Raw genomic sequence first — 27,124 nt, 5'->3', positions numbered from 1 at the left:
ACAAGAAACAAGTTGATGTGAAAATAGATCACTGAACCTGTTTATTTTGTGTTTAAAAAGCCTATATCAAATAAATACAGTGTTTAAGGATGCACAGTGTTTTAATATTTCAAATGCTTGGTTTTAAAGCCTTCCTAAAATTCTTAATTTTTAGCATAAGATTGGCATATAAAATCAGTGTCATGTCTCTCTTTTCTGTGTGTTCATTCCTGGGTTGGTCTCTGGTTATTTGAACTAATGAAATGACATCACAGTAACAGAACCAGTAAATGTCAGTAAAGCCTTAAGCAGAATTATTAGTGACAGTATATAGCAACAATTTAATACTCCTCACATTTACTGTTCTGCAAAGCAACCTTGGTCTATAGAAATTAATAATTTGCAAGTCTGAACACTGAATCTACTTTGGTGGATGTATTTGCTACCTCCTGTAAAGTAGAAATAATTTCCAACTAAATAGTAATTTCTCTAATTTCGTTTCCATCCATCGATATAAGCCATCTTGGTTCTATAAAGGGATTTTCCTGATACTTTTATTTTCACAATAGGAAAGGATACTGGAATTACTGTGAGATGAAGCATTGTATATCATGAATTCATGAATGATTGATTCAATGTGTGATTATTCAGCTGCTTTAGTAAGACTTGGAAAAAGAGTATCTCAAATAGCAATTGCATTGACTATGTAATTTTGCTAGAGTGGAGGCACAGAAACATGTATCTCCATGGTTCATGAAAAGCACTAAATCTCAGCTTCCTCCCCTTGAAGTGTTTCTGAATAAGCTAACTAACCTGCTTTCTGTTGTACATACTGACATTGACCTTAACTCAAAAGTAGCTTCTGACTTTGTCAGATCAAATGTTGAAGTTGGCCCTAATGTGGTAATGTTGTTAGTGGGTTGGACCACATGACTTGGAGAGGTCCCTTCCAACCTCCGTCATTCTGCAATTATAATTATTTGGGGCAAACAGTGGAAAATATTGCTCTATCTTGCTGCTTTTAGGGGGAATATTTGATTTAAAGGTAATTAAAAGTCTCAATATGATTATCTTATCTGCAACAGCTAGGCCTTCTGATGATGTGGTAGATATAATTGTTTATGCTTAATAACAATGTTATATTTTGTTCTTAGTATAGAAGAACTTTTCAGAGCATACATGCTGAGGCTTATGCTTTGAGAAGTAGGCATCTTGATTCATAAATGATTCCTTTTAGTTTTAAGAGTTGAGAAACTCTTATCTGGTGCGCATGCATTATAGCAGTTTTTCACTGGTGAGGTCAAACTCAGCCATATTGGTCATTTCTCCGCTAATTGCACTACTATAAAGGGAGATTTTGAACCCCAGGCAGTTTTTCTAAATCTAGGTATGTTTGTTTTGTTGCAAAACCATGCTTTGCACTCAGAACACTTACACAGGGAGAGTTTTTGTACCTATAACCACACAGATGAAAGAAATAATTTGGAAATAGTTTCTTTAAAAAAATTGAGGTCAAATTTTGTTGTGGTTTAAGCCCAGCTGGTAACAAAGCACCAGGAGGTAGCTTGCTCACTCCTCCCCCCTGGTGGGATGGGGAGGAGAAAATATGAAGAAAAGCTCGTGGGTCAAGAAAAGGACAGGGAGGGATCACTCACCAGTTATGGTCATGGGCAAAAACCAGACTGAACTTGGGGGAAAAAAAAACCAAACCAAAATCATTTTAATTTGTTATCATTCAAATCAAAACAGGATAATGCGAAGTAAACCCAAATCTTAAAACACTTCTCCCCGACTCCTCCCTTCTTCCTGGGCTCAACTCCACTCCCGATTTTTCCTATGTCCTCCCCCTCAGCAGCGCAGGGGGATGGGGAATGGGGGTTGTGCTCAGTTCATCACACAGTGTCTCTGCTGCTCCTTCCTCCTCAGGGGGAGGACTCCTCACTCTTCCCCTGCTCCACCGTGGGGTCCCTCCCATGGGAGACAGTTCTCCATGAACTTCTCCAACGTGGGTCCTTCCTGCGGGCTGCAGTTCTTCACAAACTGCTCCAGTGTGAGTCCTTTCCACAGGCTGCAGTCCTTCAGTCACAGACTGCTCCAGCACGGGCTTTCCCATGGAGTCATGGCCATCTTTGGGGACATCCCCCTGCTCCAGTGTGGAGTCCTCCCCAGGCTGCAGGTGAGCATCTGCTCCCCCGCTCCCCTCCATGGGCTGGGGGGGACAGCCTGCCATCTCACCATGGGCTGCAGGGTCATCCCCTCCTCCCCCGCTCCTCCTCCCCCTCCTTCACTGACCTCGCTATCTGCAGAGGTGTTCCTCTCACATCCCACTCCCCTTTCCCCTGCAGGTTCCCCTTCTTAAATCTGTTCTCCCAGAAGTGCTACCACCATCGCTGATGGGCTTGTCCTTGGCCAGAGGTGGGTCCGACTTGGATCCAGGGAAGCTTCTAGCAGCTTCTCACAGGAGCCAACCCTGCAGCCCCTCCCAAACTACCAAAACCTCAGCACACAACCCCATTGCAAATTCGCAATCTTAATTTATGCCTTGAAGACCCTTTTTTGACCAGCTTCCCTAAGGGGAAGCAATCAAAAACAAAATTCAGCAGATCTGATTTATCTGCATATGTGCAGATATGAATGCATTTCCATAATTGTCTTGTCCAAAAGTGCTGTTATGATATTGTAAGTAATGAACAAAGTTTCATTTTGCTATCCTCTAGGCTTTTCATTCAGTTTTAAGATAATTAGAAAAACCTCTAGTAGAACTGTAGATACTCTGGCAAAACAACAAAACTTATAATATTAAAATACAATTTGTATAGCAAGTAGCCAGTCAGGGACATACAGAAGTGCCTTTTCCATTCCATTGTTGTTGATGAGCATACCCATATCCCTTGGCAGAACACTTCTCAACTGCATGTCCCCTGCAGTATATCAAGAGTGTTGCCAAATACAGGTTATTTTGGGGCATGCTGGAAGCAAATGTGAATCTTCATGTGCTTACTGAGACTGTGCCATCAGCTGTCCTCTTCCTGTGTTGGAGGATTCTGGTTGTCAGCAGCTGCGACAGCATTGGTACTAGGAGGTAACAAATCCTCAAGTAGGTTAGTCTCACTGCTTAAGGTAGTGTAGCATAATTAACACCAGGTGCCCACCAAAGCTGCTCTATCACTCCCCCCCTCAGCTGGACAGGGGAGAGAAAATAGAATGAAAGGCTCTTGGGTCAAGATAAGGACAGGGAGAGATCACTCACCAATTACTGTCATGGGTAAAACAGACTCTACTTGGGGAAAATTAATTTAATTTATTACCAATCACATCAGTGTAGGGTAATGAGAAGTAAAACCCAAATCTTAAAGCACCTTCCCCTCACCCCTCCCTTCTTCGCAGGCTCAACTCCACTCCCAATTTTCTCTACCTCCTCCTGCCCAGCAGCGCAGGGGGACAGGGAATGGGGGTTTTGGTCAGTTCATCACACATTGTCTCTGCTGCTCCTTCCTCCTCAGGGGAAGGACTCCCCACTCTTCCCCTGCTCCACTGTGAGGTCCCTCCCACAGGAGACAGTCGTCCATGAACTTCTCCAGTGTGAGTCCCTCCCGCGGGCTGCAGTTCTTTACAAACTGCTCCAGCGTGGCTCCCTACCACGGGCTGCAGTCCTTCAGGAAGGGACTGCTCCAGCATGAGTCCCCCAACGGGGTCACAAGTCCTGCCAGCAAACCTGCTCCAGCGTGGGCTCCTCCCTCCACAGGGCCACAGGTCCTGCCAGGAGACTGCTCCAGCGTGGGCTTCCCACAGGGTCACAGCCTCCTTCGGGCATCCACCTGCTCCGGCATGGCGTTCTCCACAGGCTGCAGGTGGATATCTGCTCCACCATGGACCTCCATGGACTGCAGGGGGACAGCCTGCCTCACCATGGTCTTCCCCAGGCGCTGCAGGGGAATCTCTGCTCTGGCACCTGGAGCACTTCCTCCCCCTCCTTCTTCACTGAGCTTGGTGTCTGCAGAGTTGTTTCTCTCCCATGTTCTCACTCCTTTCTGCTTCTGCAGTTTCTGTTGTGGAGCAACTTTTTCCCCTTTGTAATTACGTTACCCCAGAGGCACTACCACTGTCACTGATGGGCTCGGCCTCGGCCAGTGGCGGGTCTGTCTTGGAGCTGGCTGGCATCGGCTCTGTTGGACATGGGGGAAGCTTCTAGCAGCTTCTCACAGAAGCCACCCCTGTAGCCCCCATGCTACCAAAACCTTGCCATGCAAACCCAATACAGACTTGTCCACCCAAGACCACTGGAAAGACAGTGCCTGAAGCTTGTCAGGTTTTCATTAATGAGACAATACATGCAGCAGAGATTGAACCAAAGCCAGACATTTTAGAGTCAAGGAAAGAAACCAAAGTAACAAGAAACAACAAGACCTGATGACAGCATCTGCTTCCAGGAAAAACAAGATGCACTCTGTCATGAGAATGGTCTCTGAATCCTTTGTGTCTCCCTGGTCCTCCCCTCTCGCCCATCTTGGTTCCCCAGTGTGGGAATCCAAGATTAACTAAACTGTCTGTGGTCTGCAGACCTTTCTGTTTTGTGCAAAATGTCTGTTTGATTTCAAAAGGTATGCCATCTAGAGATAAATATTTTGCCAGCTGTGTTTATCTTTTATTTCCTCAATCAAGATCATATGGTATTCTTTTTTTCAAATCTTGCTCACTGTAAGGCGTGCATTTCTCACCTGTGTAGCAGGCTGTGATTGAATAAGAATCTTGCCAGTAACCACTGACAGTAAAACTTCTTTATTATTGTTGTGTATGAAATGATTATGCACATCTGTATATACTCCCCTGATACTTAATAAAAATATTGTGCTTATTGGTATCCTTGTGCAGGCAAAACCTCCTTCACTGAGGACAGTGATGCTGATTGTGTGTACAGTTGCACTTCCATGGCCTGCCTCTGAACCCTTCATCTTCCTGGTCCCTGTTCCAAAAGGAAAAAAACATAACTCACCTCATTGGCCTGAAATTGTTCTTGGCTTACAAGACAGATTTTAGTGCTGCAGTATGAGATCTACTTGTGCTTAATGTGCATCTCTGCTATGGATAATTTTGATAAATCTAAAGCCTTTTTAGCTAAACATACTTTCTCACTGAACGTGAGTAGATGTTTAAGAGCAAGCATAGATAATCTGGCTGCTTCTTAATATTTCTTCAAATAATTCACTGGTTTTACTGTTTTCACTGTTTAAAATAGAGGATGGTTTTCATGGGCTGAAGGCTGCCTGAAATGTCTCTGAAGCAAGCAATTTTTAAGATATTTATTTCCAACCCTTCCTTAAATGAAAAGCATAAGTGTTGTGATTTCCCTGCCTTTTTTTTTTTTTTTTTTTTTTTTAAACAGACTGGAGAAAGTAAAAACTGCCTGGGGGTTGTTCACTGTCATTCAGTGTACTGAAGTATAACCTTATTTCCTGATCTGTTGTGTGAAAGTTTGCCACTGGTGTTCTGGGTTCATCAATAGCTGTTCAAAGTCCTCCAATAAGCAGTTGAAAGAATGATGAGAATTTGAGGTGAAATGTGTGAAAATTAAAATAAGAATATTGAGTCAATTGCAGGCCTCACACATCTAAAACCAGTGGTAAGCTGAAACTGAAATACTTGGAGATGTGAGCAGCCTCCAGGGTACAGTAAAGTGATCAGAACAGCTGCACTGGAGCAGACCGGCAGTCCATCTGGCAAGCATTTTCTAGCAGCAGTTGAGTTACACGCAAGGAAGGGTAAGAGCAGGAGGAACATATACAATAGTTCCCCCAAGTACTCTCCCCATACCTTAAGCTGAGTGTTAGGGCTCTTCTGCTCTACTTTTTTGGTTGGAGGAACCTGACAGATATTGAGCCTCAGTCTGATGTGGTTGATATCATGTGCTAGAGCACATGAGGGTTAAATAAGATTTCATTAGGTATTTTCACCTTGAGGGTAATTTATCACTAGTCATCTAAAGCACCTGTTACTGTTTGTGCAAAACAAGTAGGAAAGTGGTGATGTGAGCTAGTTGAGGTCCTGGTGGGTGGTTACCTTGGGCTCTTCAGAATACCCTTGTCTATTTTCTTTGAGAGTTTGTTGTGCTTTCCTGCAAACTGGACCTGGCAATGTGGATGTGTGGAAGCCTGGCAGGTTCCTGCTATTGGAGACTCATCTGTGCTTACAGTTGTAGTTACAGCACACTCTTAGCTGTTCTCTTCCAATACAGGCTTCAGGTTATCTGACTCAATGTCAGAGTTTCAAGTGACATTAAGGTAACATCGTTTGCAGTGAGTTCATTGTTCTTGTCTGATTCTGTAACTGCTGTCTTTTGTTCAGTGTATAGCTGTGTAAACTCCAAAGCAGAATGACCTGAAATATCCAGGTGGTGGTGTGTATTCCTCCCCCGAAGCACACACATCCCACTTGCTGTATTATCTCTCTGGATGGTTGGGATTGGATGAGTTCTTTGTACTTGATTTGGAAGTCTGTAAACAGTTCATGATTTGGTAATTTCTCCCTGCCACTGGATTTTATTCTTCTGGGCATTTCAACAGAGGCAACCTAACAGGTGTCAGGAAATGATGCAAAAGTAATCCCTTTTGGTTTGTTGTTTTTGTGATGATTATGGAGCTAGCTATTTCTTTGATCATTTTTCTAGTCTGAATGCTCTGCCTGCAAAGTCTTGACCTTACACCTTTTTCTTTCAGAGGCACAATCACCTGACTGTCCAGCTGTCAGATCCAGCGCTGCACTATCGTATTCTCTGGATTAAATCTGCTTATCCTAGCAGAGCTATTGCAAACTTGCCTTTCTTCTGTTTGGGAGCTTGTGTTCAATGCCTCTGAACAGCTTTCGTAAAGATTAGTTTTTCAGTAGGAGCAAAGTGCTGTGGGAAAGGAAAGAAGCATACAGCCATGGCAGTTTGACAGACTCTTTCCTAAGAACCCAGGTTTCAGAATCTGGTTTGATCCTTGCTGTCTGTCTTGATCTTTTTAATTGTCTTGAGTACTGCTGTTCTGTATTTCTGAGGCTGGCTAAACTGATAGGGGCTTTTTTTCAGCAGGAAACTTGAAAGACTTGAGGCTTTAATATTACTTTTACCTATATTACTTTTTCACCTTGCTATTTACATGCCCTGGTTGTCCTTCTATTGCAAATAAATGAATAGATTTATGCAGTACAGTGCATTGGAGTCCATTTGGTACGAATGCAGAAGCTGGCACCAGTGGCTCCTGAATGAGGAATAGGACATGTAACATGTGAAAGTTGGTTATAGCGCAATCCTGCTGTGGCAGTCGTGACTTCAAAGGACATCATTGTTCTGTGGTTGTACTGCTGCTTGTTTCTTACCCCAAACCAAGGAACTTTAATTCCTCCTGCAACAATTTTGATTTTAATCTGTTTTAGGAATTTTTTGAGGACACATTGTCCTGGTTTTGGCTGGGGTAAAGTTAATTTTCTTTCTAGTAGCTGGTATAGTGTTATGTTTTGGATTTAGTATGAGAATAATGTGGATAACACACTGATGTTTTCAGTTGTTGCTAAGTAGTGTTTATATATAAGTCAAGGATTTTTCAGCTTCTCATGCGCAGCCAGCAAGAAGGCTGGAGGGGCACAAGAAGTTGGGAGGGGACACAGCCAGGACAGCTGACCCAAACTGGCCAAAGGGGTATTCCATACCATGTAATGTCATGCCCAGTATATAAAATCGGGGGAGTTGGCCTGGGGGGACAGATCGCTGCTCGGGAAGTAACTGGGCATCCGTCAGTGAGTGGTGAGCAATTGCATTGTGCATCACTTTTTTTTGTACATTTCAATCCTTTTATTACTATTATTGTAATTTTATTACTGTTGTTATTCTCATTACTTTCTTCCTTTCTGTCCTATTAAACTGTTCTTATCTCACCTTTTTGTTTCCTGATTCTCTCCCTGATCCCACTGGGTGGGGGGTAGTAAGCGAGCAGCTGCGTGGTGCTTAGTCACTGGCTGGGGTTAAACCATGACACACATTTATGACGATTTTATGATGGGCTGATTGTGCTTTTTATTGGAAAGAAATGAAATACAGTTCCATTTATAAGTAAATCCTTTGAATGAAGCTACTACCTATGCTCCTACCTGTGCTCCCCACAATTGAAGTTTTTTTTTCTAAGTACTAGAAATTTGACACATTATGCTCTGCCTGACTCAGCTTCTTAGCTGTTCTACATGACTCCATGCTCAGTTAGATGATCGATCCTGACCATAGTGACATTTAATTCCTCTGAAGATATGTTCTCCTTTTGTCTTTGTTGGAGGCAAAATTTATCCTTTCCATAGGTCCAGCCATTAATTTTGAATGTGTTCAGTCAAATGCACTGGATGTTTTTGTTTGTTTATAATTGTTCTACTTCAGTGAAGATAGCGTCAATGATCTGATATGCCTTATTAAATGTTTTGCAACTTTGTGAAAAATTTCTAATGTTAATGATGCAGAAGCATGCTTACTTCGTGTTCTGTTAATTTCTGATGTATTTTTTCTTAACTTTCTTCAGAATTGTGTGCAAGAGGTGTCTAATATAAGAGATTTAATAATACTGCAACTAAAAATGGAGTAGAAATGAAACAACTTTGTAGACAGAATGCTATAAAATAAAAATTAAAGTTGCACAAAAAGCAATGTTTTGTACTATGGTACACCCACAAAATAATCTACCCCAAAAGTATATATGTAACTTTTACTGTCTTGGAAGTCTTTCAAGTTCTCTGAAATCTTCAAGCTGCTGTTCACACACATGTACAGCTTTTCTTTTTAAAAAACAAAACCAAAACTCTGAAAGCAAAATAAATATCCAATACAATAAAATATCAGTTTGTTCTTATCTGGTGGGAGTAGAGTGGACTAATTTTTGTACCTTTGTCTTAAACAGAATGTTGGCTTTGAAAGCTCAGGGAAGAAGCAGCAGGGAGAAAAAAGTAACACAGTGGTAAGTACGTGGTTTGTTTTTTTTTTTCCCTCTGGACCAACTGCACAGTATATTAAAATAGAAATCCTCTTCTTTATTCATATGTTGTAATAACTGCCTCCAAAGCACTTCAGTTTTATTCTGCATCATCTCTCATGTTATTCTGAAGGCAATTTTTTTCAGTTATAAATATCTGTTGAAGAGCCAAGTGAATGATAATATATTTACGTGTAATTGCGTGTGTATGTAGAAAGGCCAATATATGGGAAACTAAGTTGCAGGAAAATAAATCTGTTTTAAAGCTCAATGTCCATTGTTGAATGTTTTGGCTTGTGGAGCTTTAGCATTTTATACTGCTTTTTAAAATTTAAATAATTTTTAGTTCTTGGGAAAGGTAAGCATGTTTTTTAAAAACTTGGATAAAAGATGCTTGAAAAAAATGCTTTGAATGCTTATTGGGCCTCTTACTGTCCTTCTTTCTGGTTTGCTGATCTAAAGCCTAGGCGAACATCACATCGAATCATTTCTCTCTTACTGGTGTATTAACGTTCTTTCGCTAGAGAGCATACTTAGAATATGAAAAGTATTAAGAAGCCAAATAAAGTTCAATTTTCTGTTCAAAGCTCTATGGAAAAGCAACACATGCTCAGAATCAGCTTTTTTCTTTATTAAATTATGCCAGTGCAGATGGCACTAAGTTGCTTTTGCCTCATATTGTAAGGATTTCTAGAGGCAAGTATTTCTCATTGATAAAAAGAATGACCAATAGAGTATTTTTTCTTCAGAACTCTATGAATTTCTGTGGAGGACTTGTTATTGCGTAACACCACCCCCCCCCAACCCCCCCCACCCCCACCCCCCCCGAAAAAATCCCCAACAACATATGCCAGCAGCTTCCATCTGCTCTAATTTTATTAATAGTGCTGCTTAGATTTTGGAAATGCTAATAAATACTGACACTTCAGTGACTGTAATTTTGCAAGTTTCTATAAAATACTACTTTAAACCATCCAAAATATTCTGCATATTTTATCTGGCATTGCTACAAGCAGCACATACTTAAGAAGATAGAAGCATGTGCACATGCTTGTATTTTCCAGCCTTTTGTGTAGCCTACAAGGCTGTAGGCTTTGTGTGCTTTGGCATTCTCCACTGAGCTAAGAAACTGTGCTGTTGCCGCACTGCCTCAGCTGTGCTTACTGCTCCATAAGGTTTGTTGCTTCCTATGGGCAAATGACTAGCAATGCCTCTTCCCTTCACTTCCTCTTTGCTGGTTCATCTCTTTTGACTATGTTGTTATAACTGGAGGAATTAAGACAGTATCTCTTCCTTTCTGTTTGAATAGATGTTGAGAGTATGTGATACACAGCATTTACTCATACAGTAGATCCAGACATAATCCCTCAAAGGACTAAACCCAAAGCATAAGCTGTTTAATATGGTTTTATACCTCTTCCAGAGGCTTACCATCTCTTAGTCTGGTTGCTCTGTGTATTTAATTTCCATTGTTTTCTTTGTATAGAAAGTCAGGAACTTGTGCTGTTTGTATCCATGGATCTTTTTCACAGCAACAATGAATGAAAGTGGAGTTATTTAATGTAGAAGTCAGTGGATTCTGAAAGCAAAGCAGTTCTAAAGTAGCTTGGTACAGCTAGCTGTACCAAAGAGCTGTGATTACTAGCTGTACAGTAGCTGTGATTATTTCTACTGCATGTTTTAAAAAAAAAAAAAAAAAAAAAAAAGGTTATGGTGGCTAGTGGGGGATGGAGTTCACTTCAGTATCCTATTGAGATAAATATTTCATGTTCCCAGCTGTGTATTAACAGTGACAAACACGAAAACCCAAACAAGCCATTTCCATAATGTAAAGGAATCCTTTAGCCATCAGAAAACATCCATGTTGAAATAGTGAAATACCAATGTCATGGCTTTTTAAAAAGTTCAGTTTTTTTGAATATTCCATGAAGGTTTGAGGGGCTCCTGCAGTTTACTTCAAACTTCAGTTTGTCATAGTAGATATCCTTGAATTTATATGGCTTTTTCTGATTTGGGGAGGAGAAATGGGTGAGACTCAAGCACAGTGGTTTTAAAAATCAATTTATTTCTAACACTTCAAATACATACCCAAAGAATATGCAATCAAGTCAAACATCAGAAATGAAGCTCAGATCTGATGCCAATCTCAGCAGCATTGTTAATGGTATACAATTAGAGACCGTTCTTCAGATGAAATGTTATAGTGGCACTTACTTGGATAGATTGCCTGTCCAGATAGAAGTTAATTTCTAGGGCTGCCTCAGAAAAAGAGCAAAAGGAAATGTATGAGAGCTAAGTTGCAACTACCTGGGCTGCAGTTGTGTAGTGGCAGGGTGTGTGTGTGCGCTACTGTGTAGTTACTATGTAGTGTTAATATGAAAGGTCAAGATAAATATTAAGAAAAGCCAAAATTACAATTGTTTGGGTATCTGAACATTTTTAAATTTATTTTTTACTGCAAACTTAATCTATAATTTTTCTCACCCTCTTTTTTTGGCTGAGGTTGTTTCTGTAATGGATCTTGCCTTAAATGACAGATCTGTACTCTCATATACCTGTGCCTTGCTGATGCCTTGGTCTAGGATTATAAGAATATTGAATATTACTGCACTTCAGTTAAAGGCTGTACTTGAAGTAGAATATGTTACTATGTAGGTATTTGCCAAGAGGTTTTTTGCTTCTTTTCTCAGTTTAAAAATAATACTTTTGTTGTTTTGTTTTCACAAAGTCAATCTGGTTTTGTCATTGTTAAGCTTTTGGCATGGTAAGGCCAAGTACTGACTGCTTTGTTCTATTGCTGCTTTTTTACAGTTACAGAAATGAATAGAAATAAATATTCCAAAGATTTCATTTTATATGCTTAGGGTGGGTTTTACTTGTCATAATAACTCTTTAGGTTTGTTTTAGCGTTTAGATAAATTTCTAAGCTGGAAAATAACTGTTGCAACAAATATCTGGTTAGATAATCTCTAGTTTCAATAAAGTGGGAGAATGCTGTTATTGAACCAAGAAAAAGCTATTGATACCATCAACACCATTACAACTAAGTAAAGAGGTTTTATAAAGTAGTTTGATGAAGAACTTCAGATCTTAATTGTGTAAAGGATTTCCGAATATTTTAAAACAAAACAAAATAGAAATAGTAAATTGAGATCTGGTTAGAATTTACTTCATAGAATACAAGAAATTGATAATTTAAGCAAATGTCTCCAGAATTCACACCTGGCATTGCTCTTCTGCAAGTTACCTGAAATTGTCTTGCTGCCCTGACCCTTGGAGGTGGGTGGGTGTTCTTGTTTGTGTTTTGTTTTGGTTTGTTTGTGGGGTTTTAGTTTTTGTTGGGTTTTGTTTGTTTGTTTGTTTTTAATATATATAGTCATTGAGAGCTTGGAAAGTAGTTAACCGCAAGAAAAGCTTTGAGCTTTTAACAAGGCCAAGTGCCGGGTCCTGCACTTTGGTCACGGCAACCCCATGCAGTGCTACAGGCTTGGGGAAGAGTGGCTGGAAAGCTGCCCGGCAGAGAAAGACCTGGGGGTGCTGGTTGACAGCCGGCTGAATATGAGCCAGCAGTGTGCCCAGGTGGCCAAGAAGGCCAATCGCATCCTAGCCTGTATCAGGAACAGTGTGGCCAGCAGGAACAGGGAGGTGGTTGTTCCCCTGTACTCGGCACTGGTGAGGCCGCACCTCGAGTACTGTGTTCAGTTTTGGGCCCCTCACTACAGAAAAGACATTGAGGTGCTGGAGCGTGTTCAGAGGAGGGCAACCAAGTTGGTGAGGGGCCTGGAGCACAAGTCTTACAAGGAGTGGCTGAGGGAGCTGGGGCTGTTCAGCCTGAGAAGAGGAGGCTGAGGGGAGACCTTATCACTCTCTACAACTACCTGAAAGGGGGTTGTAGTGAGGTGGGTGCTGGTCTCTTCTATCAAGTAACTAGTGATAGGACAAGAGGAAACAGCCTCAAGTTGTGCCAGGGGAGGTTTAGATTGGATATTAGGAAAAATTTTTTTACTGAGAGGGTTGTCAAACATTGGAATGGGCTGCCCAGGGAAGTGGTTGAGTCACCATCCCTGGAGATATTCAAAAAGCGAGTGGACAGGGTACTTCAGAACATGGTTTAGGGGGCATGGTTAATGGTTGGACTCTGATCCTGAAGGTCTTTTCCAACTGAAATGATTCTATGATTCTATGAGTTTTGTTACCAGCTTTGAGTTTTGTATTTCAGCAAGCTAGGAGTAGAGTATCGCTGGTTTTGCTTATATCCTAGCAGCTGTTGGATCAGTAAAAGCAAAACTGATTTCTGCCCTCTCTGTTCCCTTTATTTTCTCAAAAAAGTGTAGCAAGCATCCTTCATATTTTTGCATGTAACAATGGGTTATTATTTACAGTATTTACTAACAATTTCTTCCTCTTGTTGTTACCATTCACTATTGTTGTTTCATGAGTAACGCCTTTTATTTCTTTTGTTCTGAATGCTGTATGTGAGCAAATATGGCGTGTTTTTTGGTGTTCCCTGCCTGCATGAGGACATGCACCCATGGATGCAGTTGAGCATTGTTTTTATATTGGGGGCAGGGAGGTCAGACTATAGCTTCACATTAAAATGGTGAAAAGGTTCCAAAATCCCTTTTATTTCCTACTGCTTGTTCTCTGCCCCAGAGTGCAGCACTGTGGTTCATTGATTTGTGGTGACCTGAGTGTTTGCCAGTCTCATTCAGTGAAATGAATGACATAACCAATGCAGTTTTGCAAAATATTTTTTTTCTAGAAGAGACAGGAAGAAATAGCTTGGACGAGAGGGAGGAGGAGGTGAAAATACTTTTAACTTGGCATTGTCACCAAATGAGGCTTCGACACCTCAACCAGAGAATGCCAGTGCCACTTACAAAGAGGCAGTCTCTTCACATTATGTGCTGTCTTTTCATGTTTCAGCTCCTTGTCAGTGGCCATCAGGTTTGAGCCATACTTTCCTCTCCTACAGAGGACAAGTAAAAGGATTGCAGAGAAACAAACTTCCAAGCTGGGGTTTGCAAGGTGCTTGTTGCTGTCAGTTAAATTAAGACTTCGCCATTCCTGTCCAAGAGACTGGGGACTGGATTGATATTAGGGGAAGCCTGAACAAACCTCTTAGTGCCCACCCCAGCTTCTTTACATGATTTGCTGGTGAGCAGGAGGTACGAAGTCATTTCTTACTTTACTGTTCAGAGCTGAGGATGTTTTGTGTTCCTTGAAGTACTAAGAAGTTTACAGTTTCCCAAAATTCATGAGGACTAGTGCTGTCATTAGCTGTAAGAGATTCATTTAATTGTGCTGTGAGTTTTCACAATATAGTATCTTTCATCAACAAGGCAAATAGCCTGTGTCTTGGTATCTTCTGTGGCGCGTGTTGCTGCTTTAGGAAGAGAAAAACCTTTAACATCTCTAAAGACAGACTGGTTCATGTCTTTATGTCCAGTATAAGAAGCTTCATTTCCTACTGATTTTTTAATGTAAAGGAAGTAAATTCTTTTGTTGATTTTTTTTTTTTGTTAGTGGATTAAATAAGATTCTTAATAAATAACAATGGTTTTTTTCATAATTCTTTTTTTCAACAGGAGTATGTTGGAACTTCTGTCAGTTGGCCGAATAAGCCTTCTTGTATTTGTCAGATTGCATGTTAAGTTCTGTGCTCCCCAACACAATCCTTCCCTTGCGTGTGTTTACATATCCTCAGCTCCGTAATTCTGAACTTGTTTGTAGATAGTGGAGTGGGCTAAAAAGAACCTGACCAGATATTTTTGTGCCTAGTTGTTCATGCCTGTCTGTATAAACATCTGATAGTTGGTTTTGTTTTCAGCTGTGCTGCTGATGTAACTGGTAAACACCCTTTTGAAAGGCTTGATGGGGGGAAAAGTGCTTTCACCAGCTTGGAGCATGAGCAGTCACATCCTGTTAGCATCAGACAGGAAATTTAAGGGACTAATGTTACAGTGAAACTATTGCTTTTAGACCAAATTAACAGAGATGAGGGACAAAATTACTGTGAATTTAAATTCTACTTGTAACAAGGATGAGTTCAGAATTTTCAAAGTAATGTGATACTTGGGGGGCTGTGTGTGTCTGTTTTTTTGTTTGTTTGGGAGGGGGGGTTGTTTTGTTTTGTTTTTTTTGTAAATGCTCATCAAAACATAGGTAGACATGATTAAATAAAAATGTCCCATGGAGTTCTGGCAGATCTGCAGGTGCTGTTGGGCTGCCAGATACTTGGATGTTGGGGGTGTGCAGGGAATCATCAAAGAGTTCCAAGAAAGAGTAATGTTTTACTGGATGATGCTGTCTCTTCCGGATTGATATTTAGTGTGTATCCAAGCTTGCTGTTGATCTTGCTTTCTTTCATTGGTCATGGTCTTTCAAACCGATGCTTTGCTTTTCTGCTTCTAGTGATTTTATTATACTTGGTAAAAATGTTTCACCATTTATAGATTGTATTGGGTGTAGGTGGCAAGGTTTTGGTGGCAGGGGATGCTGCAGGTATGGCTTCTGTGAGATACTGCCAGAAGCTGCCCCCATGTCAGATGGAGCCAGTTCCAGCCAGCTCCAAGGTGGACCCGCTAAAGGCCAAAGCTGAGTCAGTCAGCAGTATTGGTAGCACCTCCTTGATAACATATTTAAGAAAGCATAAAAACCTGCTGCATTACAGCAGCCAGGAGAGGGGAGTGAGAACATGGGAGAGAAACAACTCTGCAGACACCAAGCTCAGTGAAGAAGGAGGGGGAGGAGGTGCTCCAGGTGCCAGAGCAGAGATTCCCCTGCAGCGCCTGGGGAAGACCATGGTGAGGCAGGCTGTCCCCCTGCAGTCCATGGAGGTCCATGGTGGAGCAGATATCCACCTGCAGCCTGTGGAGAACGCCATGCCGGAGCAGGTGGATGCCCGAAGGAGGCTGTGACCCTGTGGGAAGCCCACGCTGGAGCAGTCTCCTGGCAGGACCTGTGGCCCTGTGGAGGGAGGAGCCCACGCTGGAGCAGGTTTGCTGGCAGGACCTGTGGCCCCGTTGGGGGACTCATGCTGGAGCAGTCCCTTCCTGAAGGACTGCAGCCCGTGGTAGGGAGCCACGCTGGAGCAGTTTGTAAAGAACTGCAGCCCGCGGGAGGGACTCACACTGGAGAAGTTCATGGACGACTGTCTCCTGTGGGAGGGACCCCACAGTGGAGCAGGGAAAGAGTGGGGAGTCCTTCCCCTGAGGAGGAAGGAGCAGCAGAGACAATGTGTGATGAACTGACCAAAACCCCCATTCCCTGTCCCCCTGTGCCACTCAGGTGGAGGAGGCAGAAAAGTTGGGAGTGATAGAGCGGCTTGATGGGAGCCTGGCAGCCGGTCAAGGTCAACTCACCACACAGATAGTCCACTTTTGTTACAGTGTAGATCTGATAGAGTTACAGTCTTTGCTTTGCCCTAACTTCTCCAATAATTTTTTTCTGGATACTGATTAGCTACACAGTATTCTCCACTTGTTACTTCACTGGCTTTTAGGAAGTCAACCACTGCTTGTAACAGTGGAGGGCTGATAGCTGTAATTAAATCAGAGGCTGGTAGTAGATGCTTTGCTCTTTGATCAGTTGGGTAGGGGAAAACATGTATCTGCAAGTAGAGAACCCTCAATTTCAAAATGGAAGAGTTGATTTTTAATTTTTTTTTTTAATGGATATTGTGGCCTTCTTGAACAAATGCATAATACCCTTTGCTCAGTTTGGCCTTGCTTATCAATTCTGAAGCTTTAAAGTGCTCCAAGTCATTCATGGTCTCAAATGGGATAGACTATGTGAACTGATATCTATCTATCTAGTTATATAGATTTAAGGCAGAAAAAATAAGATGAAGTTTTGACATAGCTTATATTAAATAATTTGTGTACAGTTTCACAGCAAAATGTCTTTCAGTTGTGAACTCTTATCTCCCTCTCTTTTTGATCTTACTGGTTAAGCACTGCTGTTATACCATACTTATATAAACTACCATACTTATATAAGAAAGCACCTAACTTTTCTCACAAATTTGAGACTTCACAGAATAATTAGCCTTCACCACCATTGAACCCCTAGAGGAAAACCTGTCTGTGTAGTTGTTGCTACCTTCAGGATATAGGCAGGTCAATAGTAATGTTTTCCTTTGTCCCATTCTGTGTAGTTATTGTGGAATTTGTTTCCTATTACTGTCACAGTTAATATATGTGAATGAGTGAAGACTATACTTCAATGAAATACACATGTTGGTGTAGTTTAAACCAGCCATTTTTGAATTTACTACAGAGACTACAGCATCTCTGATCCTTAGGTGTGATCCTCAAATAAGCTTGGAAGAGGAGGTGTGAAATAAATGCTAAAAAGGATTCGTGGAGGGGAAAAAAAGTTTATAATTAGCAAACATATCAATGTAAACTAGGTATTTTTTTAACACTGAGTTTTTTGGGGTGGTAGATTAAGTCTTCACAAACAGAACACAGCTAATTCTCCCTTATGCCTTCCAACTTTTGAGCCCTTAATGATTACAAAGAAGAGCTTCTGATTATATATGAAGAGGTGTTTTTCCCTTCCTATTACTTCAAAAAGTAAAAAAACCCCTAACTGTAGGAAGATCCTAATTTTTCCTCTGTTGGCTGTGAACACTGAACCTGAGTTAAACTTGTGTCAAGGCTTTAATGGATTAGGGAACAAGGGGGGGGTTTGTTTGTGGGGTTTTCCCCCCCATCCTCTGAGTTCTTTAGTAGATCTGCCTCATAAAAATCTGGAGTTGTTAAGTGGTGCAGAAAAATAAGCCATCTCAGTGTTGTAGATCTGCAAAACAATCTTACATTGTTTGATTTGGTGCCTTCAGATGGTCTGATGTTGTGGTATATTATGAAATGAAGATTTTTCTGCTTGTGAGACTTCCCTGTTTTGTGGGAAGGGAAACAATGCTATACTTCGTGTTCCCTTCTACCTTCAGTGTATTTACCCAAACTACCCATGGAGAAGTTATTATTTTGAGCAATATAAGAAAAGCACATGTTCTGTGCAATGTCACATTTTCCTGTCTTTGGTAATTATAACAGTGGACTCTCTTCTGCACTACATCCTTCCTTTCCTCCAAGTTTTTTTGCTTGGGCAAGTGACCACAAGGTAGGTGGACAGACATATGGGGGGCGGGGTGGTGGTGGTGTGTCTGACTGTCTCTCTATATAAATATATATTGCAGAAGAGTGGTGGTGTGGAATACTTGCTGCAACTATTCTGCTGCACCCATTTCCTAGTATTGGCAGCCATCTTTGTTGTAGAACACCAGTGCTAAACAATTCTTCATATATGTGTAGAAGTAAAATTGAACAAATGTAAGACAAATTTGAACTAAATCACATTGCGTAGTTTCCTACATTTACTTAAATGTAGCTCTCTTGGTTCATTCAGGTTTTTGAAACATTAAAATTAGATGTATGCTCAAGCTGGTCAAATCAATGGTTTGGGGGGAGGGTTGCTTATTTGATACTTAAATATGAGTTTGACTATTTTGGTTTGAAATGTGAGCTGTGAATTTAGGTACTTTAACTGACATGGTAACTGACTGGAGATTATGACCCAACAGTGTGATGTTGTACAGGCATTTGTTTACTGATCTGTGTTTACAGTGCTGTGGATGCAGGTGATCTTTTAAACCGTCCCACCTCCTGCCCCAAAGCTCAAGATGTCTCTGACAAAATAAAGGAGTAAGTTAGGTATGTGTGTTTTGCATTGTTAGGCCCTATGAGTTTTGTTGCTTCAGAAACTTTTGAGACCTGAGCAAGTAAGACCAGGGGTGAAGAGAACAGCCACTGAAAAAGAGGGGGCAAACAGTGCAATGTATGCACTTTTTGAGGGATTTCAATGAAAAAGGGTATCTTACTTTGTTATGTATATGAACCATGTAGTGAACTTTTTCATGTTCCAGAAACCAAAACATAATTCTCAGAAGTTGAAATGACTGGACAGAGTCAACTTATTGATGGCTGCAACTAGTATGATATCGGTGTGTCTTCTCCTGCCAGACTTCTGGTAATCAACTCGCACATACAATCTGTGCTTCCAGTCCTTGTTGTTTCCAAGGCATATCTTCTTCTGTTTATACTCTGGTTTGAAGAGACTGCTGGTGGTGCTTCTTTCTGAAGCGAAGTGTTTTTCCAGAGCTCTGCAGATCTCTGAAGTAATAACAAAATGAGAAGATATTTCTTTTTGTTAAAGGCTTTTTCATTTGTAAATGTTGGCCATGGAATTCCTCTTGTGTCTTCACATGCAGCCTCTGAGGCTTGGAGAAGGCGTGGGTAGATCTGACCCAGTGAGCACATCAGCTTCTGTAGCATCTTTGGCATCTGGCTGTGGGTGGCTGGAGGATGTCATGCTGGAGCCTGTTCCTGTGAAAGAAGCAGGAGGAGGTTACGGTGTTTCTTTTTCTGACTTTCCCATTCTGTGGAAATACCCAGCATGGAATTTGCAGTCTCTAAACTCTTTGCACTGCAATACAGTTAAATATTTTTATTTTTAGATCACTTTGTTTTGTTTTGTTTAAATAACATGGCTGGAGTTTTACACAACTGTGAAGTGTTCTGATAGATAACCAACATTGTAACAAAATCCTAGCAACATTGAAGGATTGTTAAAAAAGGAAGTCTTCACATCCCACTGTTCTAATGAAGAGTTTTCTTCCATCTTTTTAATGGATGGATGTAGAATCTGACTGTATCCAGCCTGAGTGGTAAGTTGTACTTCTGTTTAGTGAAAACACTAAAGTACAGCAGTCCCTCAACCTGTTGTCATATAAATTAAACGTGCTGTGAAGTACTTGGCAAGCTAGCTACTCGTAGAGAAAAATCCAAGTGTGTGACTTTTATTTGTCTTAGTAAGAAAAGGGTTCTTGCAGCCTGTGACTTCATATAGTGCAGTGGCCGTGGTATTTTATTTTATCCTTGTATTACTAATATACTGTCTGAAAGTTGAAGTACAGTCTGCTGAATGTGTCTGAAAGACACAGTTTTCTGTCACCAGTCCAGAAGTTGAAATATAATTTCTGCAATTCCAAAAAAATGGAGATTTTTAAAAAAGCGTATTTTAATTTGGAGCGTTGGCAGTTTGATTGAGAAAATAAATACTTGGTGCTGTTTTGGAAAAGTATGTATTTTTAGACCAATTTCCTGAGGAAATTAAGCTTACATGGTTGTGTTGTCTGTCTGCACATGTTGGTCCTTCCTGAAAAATTGTTGAGTCTGTCATCTGATTTCAACCAAACCTGAAACTTGAGGTGACATTTTGAAGATGATTGTTTCCAAATTTTGTGAAAATGCATTGTTAATTAAAGGAGAGAGGCCTAAACTTGTGCTCTTGCTGAGGAGAGAAGAGGCAGAACATGGCTGGTGTATGCTGTCAGTGATCAGCTAGTCAGTCTTGCACCATTTAGGTTTACTGTCTCCTGCTGAGTAGGAAGTATTGTAGAAGCCATGGAGAGTAGAGGGGACTGTTGTAGCAATGATTGAGTTTAAAGGAGGAAAGATACATTTCCATAGCAAGGTGAAATTTCCTTAGTTCCAGTGTGCACAGCAAGATGTGTTGAAGTTTTCCAAACTGAATGGAATCACAAAAAGAAGTAACTTCTTTATCTGTGCACTTGGAAATCTTTCCTTTTAAACTGTAGGTAGAACAGTTGGTAGAAACCACACTGGTTCTTTTTGTTGTATTCTGTCTTTAAATGAGGGATTTGAAATTAAGATGAATGAATTTAATCTTATTCATCACCAAAAAAAAAAAAATTACCATTCCTATAGTTACATTTTAATGCTCTGTAGAGGGTGGATTTTATTATATTAAGCAAAAATATCATCCCAATAACCTTTGTAAAGATAGGGATAAGCTATATTGTAAAAGCACAATTGACAGTTCAGAACTGCTGCTTCAAAATTCTCTACCTCTCTGCAATGTAGGGCTGTGTTAGCAGGTGACAAGTTACAGGCTAAATTTTTTACTTCATATTCTGGGGTCTGTAGGTGTTTTAACCCCATTTAATGCCCCTACAGATCTGTTGTGTTTAAAAGAAAACAAATACTCTCTCCCCCACCTCTCTCTCATATATGTGTGTACACAGACACATAGGCAGATATGTATACACTTCTTCCTTTTTTAAGTATTTAGCAGCCAGTGGAAGTTTGAGAAGCTGCCCGTGTGAGTATTTCTGAAGTTGTATTTGTTTTTAAATTGGCCAATTTCTGTTTTACAGTGCCTGAAAATGACAACAAAGCGGAATTTGTTTGTGCGGCTGGTGCCATGCCGCTGTCTGCGTGGAGAGGAGGAAACAGTCACTACACTTGATTATTCTCACTGCAGCCTGGAACAGGTGCCTAAGGAGATTTTTACTTTTGAAAAGACCTTGGAAGAACTCTATTTAGATGCTAATCAGATTGAAGAGCTTCCAAAGGTATGTTGGCTGGTTTTCCTTTTAGTTACGTTTATTAACTCTATTACTTCATCAGCATTGTAGAAGCTAATAGTGTCTAGCTTTCCATTTCAGCTTTTAGGCTGCAGTTTGCCAAGTATTTTTAAGTAAATGTTGGTCTGAGAAGCAGCAGCCCTGGTAGAAGGAATGTTTATACATTCCAGCTTGACTAGTTTGCTGCATGAATTGGGATGAAACTGCTTAAGCAACTGATCCAGCCCAAGAAACGTACATAGCAGAAGAGGCTGACTGATATATTTGTGTGGCAGTGTCTGCTCAAACGGACTACCTGTATTCGACAAATTGTGGTATTACTTTGAATCTCTGATAACACATGAAGATTAGAAGCAGCAAGATTAATGTCTTGTTCAGACCTCTGTGCCTACGAAAGATAGCTGCAATCCAAAGTATCTATTAATTGAAGTCCTGCTTTCTTCTTCAGTACATGACTGAAGAGACTTTCTGAAGTATCCTTAGATTACTTAAGTTCAAAAACTAGAGAGCCGGAATGCCACTGTGATTACATCTTTATTATAGAAATCAGTATCTGTTGTTTGTTCTGAAATCTGAAGATAAACTGCATGCTGAATTAGCAGTATGCTAGAGAAAAGAATGAAAATTTTTGCCAGTGAGACTTTTGAGAAGTACAAAGTGATTGTTGCAATAGACTTGTTTCCATTAGTAGGTCCCATCTTGGTTGAATTAGAAACTTAAATGAAAGACTTAATATTTGAAATCATTTTGTCACAATTGTGTGCAAATCTATACTGTCATGCAGGACAACTATAGAATGCTTTGTTAGATTTTTGGAAAGTTTGCTATACCCAATTCAGGTTTTGCTGGTTTGGATGTTTTGACAGATAAATGAAACACATAAGGAAGTAAAACAATTCCAGGATAGTAACTTGACAGTTATCAGAAGCCCTGGATTCCAGTAAAGCTGACTTAAACCAGCTGAGTGCCTTTGAAAATCCAACCTTAAATGCTTCTGAGAAGCCATCAATGAAAATCTGTGTTTGTACATTAAATAGAGCTAATAACATACAAGTTAAAACTAGACATTTTGTCAAAGTTATAGTTTAGAACTTCCACTATTTTATTCTTCTTTCTTCCCAAGCAGATATTTCTTTACTCTGGAGTTAGTCTTTTAGTTAGTCTTTATTGGAGAAGAATAAAATTGAATGCTTCAAAACCAGAATAAAATACCTTTCTTAGCAAAAAAAAAAAAAAAGAGATTTTCTGAACTCTTTTTGCACTGAATTCCAATTTCCCAAATCATAAGAACTAAGCAAACATCTTGCTCCCAAACTCATAATTCTTTAAAAAATTCCTTTTATTAATCTTAAAAGACGAAGAAAGACTGCACTGTAGCAATCAAATGGATGCATGTTGCCGTTTTAGACCAGAAGTGGTTAGTCTGCTTTGTCTTCCTTTTCTGTTACATGCCATTTGATTTCATTAGTCAGTTCCTATACGAAATCCAATTTTGATACAGGACTGTCGTGGTTTCAGCCTAGCTGGTAACAAAGCACCACACAGCCGCTTGCTCACTCTCCCCCCCGGCCCCTGGCCATGGTGGGATGAGGAGAAAATACAAAGGCAGGCTCGTGGGTTGAGATAAGGACTGGGAAGAATCACTCACCACTTATGGTCATGGGCAAAAGACAGGCTCAACTTGGGGAAGAAACAAAATCAATTTAATTTACTACAAATCAAAACAAAACAAGGATATTAGGAAGTAAAACCAAACCTTAGAACACCTTCCCGCCACCACTCCCTCCTTCCTGGTTCTCTCCACCTCCTCCCCCCAGCAGCACAGGGGAACAGGGGGTGGGGGTTGGGGTCAGCTTGCCACAGCTTGTGTCTGCTGCTCCTTCCTCCTCAGGGGGAGGACTCCTCACTTGTCCCCTGCTCCACTGTGGGGTCCCTCCGACAGGAGACAGTCCTTCACAAACTTCTCCAGCGTGGGTCCTTCCCACAGGCTGCAGTTCTTCATGAACTTCTTCAGCGTGGGTCCTTTGCGTGGGCTGCAGTCCTTCAGGCACAGACTGCTCCAGCACGGGCTTTCCCATGGAGTCATGGCCATCTTCGGGGACATCCCCCTGTTCCAGCGTGGGGTCCTCCAGGGGCTGCAGGTGGGCATCTGCTCCCCCGCTCCCCTCCATGGACTGGGGGGGGACAGCCTGCCATCCCACCACGGGCTGCAGGGGCATCCCCTCCTCCCCCGCTCCTCCGCCCCCTCCCTCTTCACTGACCTCGCTGTCTGCAGAGGGGTTCCTCTCACATTCTAATCCCCTCAGTCACTGCAGGTTCCCCTTCTTAAATACATTCTCCCAGAGGCACTACCAGTGTTGCTGATGGGCTCGGCCTTGGCCAGAGGCGGGTCTGACATGGAGCCAGGGAAGCTTCTAGCAGCTTCTCACAGGAGCCATCCCTGCGGCCCCTCCCCTGCTACCAAAAAAGCCTGTGCCACACAAACCTGTAACGAACGAGTAAACTGTGAGGTGGGCAGTCCACCACTTGCCTTGGTCTAGTCTAAGAATAAATTACCCACATGATTAGAAAGACTGCTTAAACATTTATGTTTTGTTCCTTTTGCTTTTCTTTACTGAACTGCAGGGACCTGTAATAGCGTACACTTGCTTCATGCTAATGTGTTTGTACATTATAGTAAGTTATCCTTATAGGCTTATTTTTGAGACGCTAAGCATTTTTTTCAGCTTTCAAGTAATTTTGGTCATTATTTTCTACTACCAATTCAATTTTCAAAACAAAAAACCCCCACATATAAATTCAAATACTGCAAAGGAAACAAGTAAGGGAGAAGTGAAGACATAGTAAAAGTGTTTTATTTAATTATTTGACAGAAATTGTAAACTTAAAACTATCCACAGAAGATCTGTAAGGGAGGGCCTGTAATGTTTGAAATGATCCTAGCCTGTTTGGAGACAGAGATTCAAGCTGTGTATCCCTTTTCCCTAACCCAGGCTTTTAGTCTTTTAATTTTGAAAAAGGCTTCTAATTAAGCCGTCTCAGATGAAGGGTGCAGTACTTACTAGGCTGTCTCCAGCTTTCTGAAGCCTGGTTAAGACATTCCCACTCTTCCTCTTTCCTCTTTGCCCCTGGTGGTGTGTTCTTAACCCTGTTTTGCAATCTGCTGCACTTTCTATGCCGCAACACAGCTGGCTTGGGGCTGTCTTGTCAACCTGATCACTGAAATGGCTTGTCAGTGGGTGTGCTTTTTTTTTTTTTAATTGCCTCCAATCTTGTCAGTACTCCGGCATACTTCAAAAATCGGTGCTTACGGTACAGCTTCTTAATTTATTTGACTGGCCGAGGGTGCAACATAAGCAAACTACAGTGGAGAGAAAGCTAGTGGTAGCAAGTGTTGGTGTGTAGTCTCAGTTTCAAAAGTGACTGGGCATTTGAAATGCTTTCATCTTGTGTGCTAAATCACATCTGAAAAGGTACCCTGTTTATCCCAAGTGCCATGATGTGCATTTGAGCTGAAAAGCTCAAACTATAGCAGTTTTTGTTTTCCCTCCTACTTTGCTGTTGGGAAGAAACTGGAATTCTGCAGTAAAATAGTCCTTAATTATATGACTTCTGGTGTTCACTAACAGTAATGATGATCTACTTAATCGCTGAATGTGCAAACTACAAAAAAGAACAACAACAACAAAAGGAACAACTACAAAGTCAACACCATACAAAACTCCGCCGCCTGCATTTTCCTTTAGGGATCTTGCAGTTCCTTGTGCTGCATTTGCTTTCACCTGACTAATTGGAGAAATTTCTAATGATTCCAAGACTTCAGATTATTGTTTTCAGGATGAATCTGAAGTATATATTCTTGCTTGAAGTACTGAAATAAAGGAATGGCTCCAAAACACATGAGCTCATCAAAGTTCTCCTTCCTATATATCCTGAGTAACTTGTAACTCTTCAAAGCCTTAATGATATCAACTAGTTCTAACAGGTGTACATTTCTGAGGAACTGGAAACATCAGTAGGCAAGTTAAAGCTCATTCCTTGAACTGTCCATCTTGCTAATTTATGTCTGCTTTTGTTCTGGGGTGCTATATGCAAACGTTACGTGAATGGGGCTTCTTCAACAGTCTGTGGTTGAAATAATGGCCTCATAATTGAGAGAGACCCAAGAAATTTTGATTGAACTAAGCCCCATTGCTGTGATGATTGGGATAAATTTTTTAGTCATAGGACACTTCCTGGTTTTGTATGATCTTTTCTCAGAATTCCAAACGAAAAGAACACTAAGTCCAGGTATTTATGAATGATCTTATCCAAAATTGTCAGGAAAGAATATTCATCATAAAGTGTTCAGATGAACCTTTTCAACCACTTTCTTACAGATATTTATTTTCTGCTATCTGTATGCTTCCTAGATACCATTTGAGGATTTTTCTTCCATTACACTAATATTACTTGCCCTATTTTGTCAATTTGTGAAGCTTCTGGGTAAGAATCTCAAGGTACCTTGCATATAGAAAGAATCTGGCTCTGAGCTAATATTTGATACAAATTATACAGTTTTCTATATCCTTAGATCAAACTTTCACTAGTTTTCATCACAATCTTGTTAGATTTTTATGTACTTGAGCTAGGAAGCATGGAAGGGAAAAAAAATATTGTAAGATATAACAGAATAAAATTTAACTTTTAGAGAAGATCAATACCTATTCAAATGCTGTGTTCCAGAACTATTTAACTTTAAAAAAGGCATCTATTAATTTATTTTTTTCTTTTTTTGAAGAAACTGTAATTACCTCTGGGGTATCACATGGCATGTCTATTATGGAAGATATTTTCCAATTTTTGCAGGACTACGTGTAACTACAGGTCACAATTTCTGAGATGCTAGAAGGAATTTGTAGGAAGTGTTAAGCATAGGTGCTGGCTTGTTGTGACTGTTTGCAGTTCTTTGCTTTCCTAAGCATTGTAAACTTAGACAATTTTGAATAAAACTAGTTAAATAAAGTTTTTGTAGTCAAAGTCTCTAAATAGTCTGGCCTTCAAGCTGTGAGGTCAGAAGTTTAAAGGGATTAAAACCAAAAGCTATATAGAAGAAACTAAGAGAAAGTCGCATTCACTTTTTTCTTTGTTTCAATAGCAACTTTTTAACTGTCAGTCTCTGCACAAGCTGAGTTTGCCAGACAATGATCTAACCACATTGCCAGCATCCATTGCAAATCTCATTAATCTCAGGGAACTGGATGTCAGCAAGAATGGTAAGTCACTTCACTTATTATATTGGGGTAGCTAAAAGGTAAATCACCATTGACTGTACAAAGGTACTAGTGAAAGTATAATTTCTAGAAGCTACACAGCTAGTAAATTTTAAATTACTATTCTAAAGCACTGCTTAACGTGAAAGATGCTCTTTTATGGTCTGGTTGCGATATTTAATTGTATCTCTCAAATTGATTGGTTTGTACTTTGAGATTCATTACTGAAAATTTTACATTCTCTCAAAACGCATATGCTCAAACTTACTACTTTTAGTGGCTTTCCTCATGTTTCACTATCCTGAAGAGAGTTTGCACAAGAATTCATAAAATTTTTCTGGATTCTATTGTTATATTTTGTTGCATATAAAAATTGTTTTCAGTTTATTTTAATGAGTTGTTGTCTGAAAATTGTTGTAGGATTTGCCTGCTTTGCTGTCCTGCTCTGGGGA

General features: G+C 40.5%; 1 protein-coding gene across 16 annotated transcripts in view; it reads left to right on the top strand.

Moving 5' to 3' along the window:
* Positions 1–27,124, top strand: part of ERBIN (erbb2 interacting protein) — a 134,831-nt gene that overhangs the window by 38,488 nt on the left and 69,219 nt on the right. For 15 of the 16 annotated variants that reach the window (XM_052775707.1, XM_052775713.1, XM_052775711.1 and 12 more), the window contains 3 exons: positions 8,895–8,951; positions 21,211–21,408; positions 26,558–26,675. In XM_052775707.1, the coding sequence (XP_052631667.1) occupies positions 21,220–21,408; positions 26,558–26,675 (307 nt within the window). In that variant the 5' untranslated portion in view covers positions 8,895–8,951; positions 21,211–21,219. The remainder of the gene's footprint in view (positions 1–8,894; positions 8,952–21,210; positions 21,409–26,557; positions 26,676–27,124) is intronic. The other variant, XM_052775715.1, reaches the window with a different exon arrangement.

Source organism: Harpia harpyja, chromosome Z (genome assembly GCF_026419915.1).
Source record: "Harpia harpyja isolate bHarHar1 chromosome Z, bHarHar1 primary haplotype, whole genome shotgun sequence".
Taxonomy (NCBI): domain Eukaryota; kingdom Metazoa; phylum Chordata; class Aves; order Accipitriformes; family Accipitridae; genus Harpia; species Harpia harpyja.
Note: the sequence above shows the minus strand (reverse complement) of the source record. Positions and strands in the feature narration are given on the sequence as shown.